General features: G+C 37.7%; 1 protein-coding gene across 1 annotated transcript in view; it reads left to right on the forward strand.

The window, feature by feature from the left end:
* LOC101863306 (solute carrier organic anion transporter family member 2A1) overlaps positions 1–2,634 on the forward strand; it is a gene marked incomplete at its 3' end in the record, with an annotated part of 19,116 nt that overhangs the window by 13,462 nt on the left and 3,020 nt on the right. The window contains 2 exon segments of the mRNA XM_013089316.2: positions 110–275; positions 1,873–1,969. Of these exon segments, the coding sequence (XP_012944770.1) occupies positions 110–275; positions 1,873–1,969 (263 nt within the window).

Here is a 2,634-nt window from a genome sequence, read left to right on the forward strand (position 1 = left end):
CTCCTTCCTTCCTTCCTTCCTTCCTTCCTTCCTTCCTTCCTTCCTTCCTTCCTATCTTCCAATCTTCCTTCATTTGCTGATTCATTCATTATTTCATTCCTCCATTCAGAGACTGAGCTGGACCCAAAGCACCCTCGTTGGATTGGTGCCTGGTGGCTGGGCTATCTTGTCCTGGGGTTTGTCACTATCTCCGTCTCAATACCACTCTTGTTCTTCCCGAGGCGTCTGCCAAACCCCTCTGGACAGGGCTTGACATCACCCAATTCCTCTCACCAGTAAGAAACGAGTCATATTTTCCAAACTATCTTCCGTATGACATGGGGTTGCTTCAAGGAGTTTAGAACTACTGTAAACTCCTTGGGTTGTTTTCCACCAGATTCGCTGATATGAACAGTTTAAGCCAATGAATTCTCCCCCCCCCCCCGATTGTGTATGTTTGGGGCCGATACAAATGCAGCAACATCCTCTTTTATGGTCAATAATGGCAGACACTTAATGTATCACGACGTGGTTGAATCAGGCGCTCGTCAACTTTTGAGCCTATTCGGTCGTTGGTGTCATCTTAAAGCTACTCAGTTTGTCTTGATTTTGATGAAAAATTACCTTATAATTTTGAATAGAAGTACAGATATTTGCCATTGAAGGAGGTGAGCGGCAACGTTTGGGGACTTCAAAAGCTTGAGAGTCCTTGGAAATTTGCAAATTTACTTTTTTGTGACTTTGGCCAAAGTTTGTCACTAAAATCCACACAGAAATGTACATGATATCTGATATCGGTTTCTTCGATCTAATTTTTACCACGATGCCTCACTATGAATACTGGCCCTGAAAAAGAAATCTATGGTCAAGTAAAGTGAACTGTTTCCGAACTCATGAGAGACTTGTGGTTGTTGTTAAATTGTTTAATTCAAAAAGCCTCTTTGCCTTGACTCAAAATTATCCTTTGTAAAATTAATAGTCCTTATCAAATAGTTCTTATTAAATATTACATTATATTTGGACGCACCACATTTTTCTCTCGCTTTGATGATGTATGCATTTAGCACACTTTTTTTAATAAGCAATTTTAGTCAAACATTTTTAACTTGATATATTGGCAAATAAACACTTCAATACGTTTATCCTCTTGAATGTTTTATTACTGACGGTCACGATGCCGTACCAAGACATATTGTTGATTTACCCACTGAACTGTGCTGCAGCGAATGGACGGAGGAAGCACTATTACCTTTAACTCTTTAAGGACGTAGCGGACACACAATATGGCCGATCAGCAGCAGCCCAAAGTTAACGTTGCGGCGGATGTCGAAGCATTACACACAAATACGAAGTGTGCTTGCCTTTAAAAGTTTCAGATTAAGTAAACAGAAAGGAAAATCTGCATGAAAAATGAAGTTATGTTGGTTTTTGTTTTGTTTTTTTGTTTGTTGTTGTTTTTTTTGTTTGTTTTTTTTGTTGTTTTTTTTTTGGGGGGGGGGGGGGTTATGCCCCAAAATCGTTCGTTTTCAAATATTGTGGAAGGACCAACAAGCGTCAACCTCAGTTATCAACCTCAACTGCTCAATTTTCTTTGAATTGGATTGGTTTGTCGTAGATATTTGAACGGTTCTCTCGACACCAACCGGTCCTGGTGTGATGTACAAGAAACATTATATCAAAATTTGAGAGGCCACGCTTAAAGAACATTGATATGATAAAAGGTATGCAAAATCTAAAGGGTGTCAATTTCACACGTGTAGTTCTTTAAGTTGGCGATATCTCACAGTTGTGTTTTTTTAAGGGTCAGATCTGGGTTTATTTGTCTAAAAATAAATAGAAAACTAGACGCCGAAAATGTGACACTTGATTAATCCCGTCAATTCTTTACCTCAGCAGCAAAGATGACAAGAAGCCTCTTCTTGGCGCAAAACCTCACCACCCTCCAAAGAATTTGACTTTGACGTCTTTGACTGAAAAAATTCTATTCCAAATCCGAGGTAAACTATCATAAATAGAATTAAGTAAGAACAATGCATAAAGAGGATATCCCCTTTATTTCACTGTGTTCAGGACAAATGAAAACAATAATAAATGTACGTTTCTTCTAATGAGCTGTACAATTGTGTTATTGGATGAGTCCAACAAGCCCACCTGTAAATAATCCTTTTTGTGCCAATGATGACGATAACTCCGACTACAAGATTTAACTTGTGACTTTTCTAGTTCGTTTTCTGTGTTTCTATGAGCGCATTTTCCTTTGACTTACACAAATCAACACAGCTTACAATCAAGATACCTTCTCGATCCCAGTCCCAAATTCAGATGTTCCTGAAAATCAATATTATTTTTATATTTATCGAAGAGATTTTTTAAAGGTAAAAAATAGCACGACCTTGAAGTAACGTTCAATATATGGAAAATGGCGAATAGCCACGTACGAATAAAGAACAAGAGCACGTTTGAACATTTGAGAAATAAAAAATGTAAATGCTAGTATGTATTTAGTTACATAACACACAGCCAGCCAATGTTTCAACGTGTATATGTGCAATTTTATTTAAGTTTTACGATTGTATCCTAAAATCGGTTCTATCATGTATAATAACGCAGCATAAAATCGGATGTCATGATTTCATTTGTTACAATTTGCCCCCC

Source organism: Aplysia californica, unplaced genomic scaffold (assembly GCF_000002075.1).
Source record: "Aplysia californica isolate F4 #8 unplaced genomic scaffold, AplCal3.0 scaffold00924, whole genome shotgun sequence".
In the NCBI taxonomy this organism is placed as follows: domain Eukaryota; kingdom Metazoa; phylum Mollusca; class Gastropoda; order Aplysiida; family Aplysiidae; genus Aplysia; species Aplysia californica.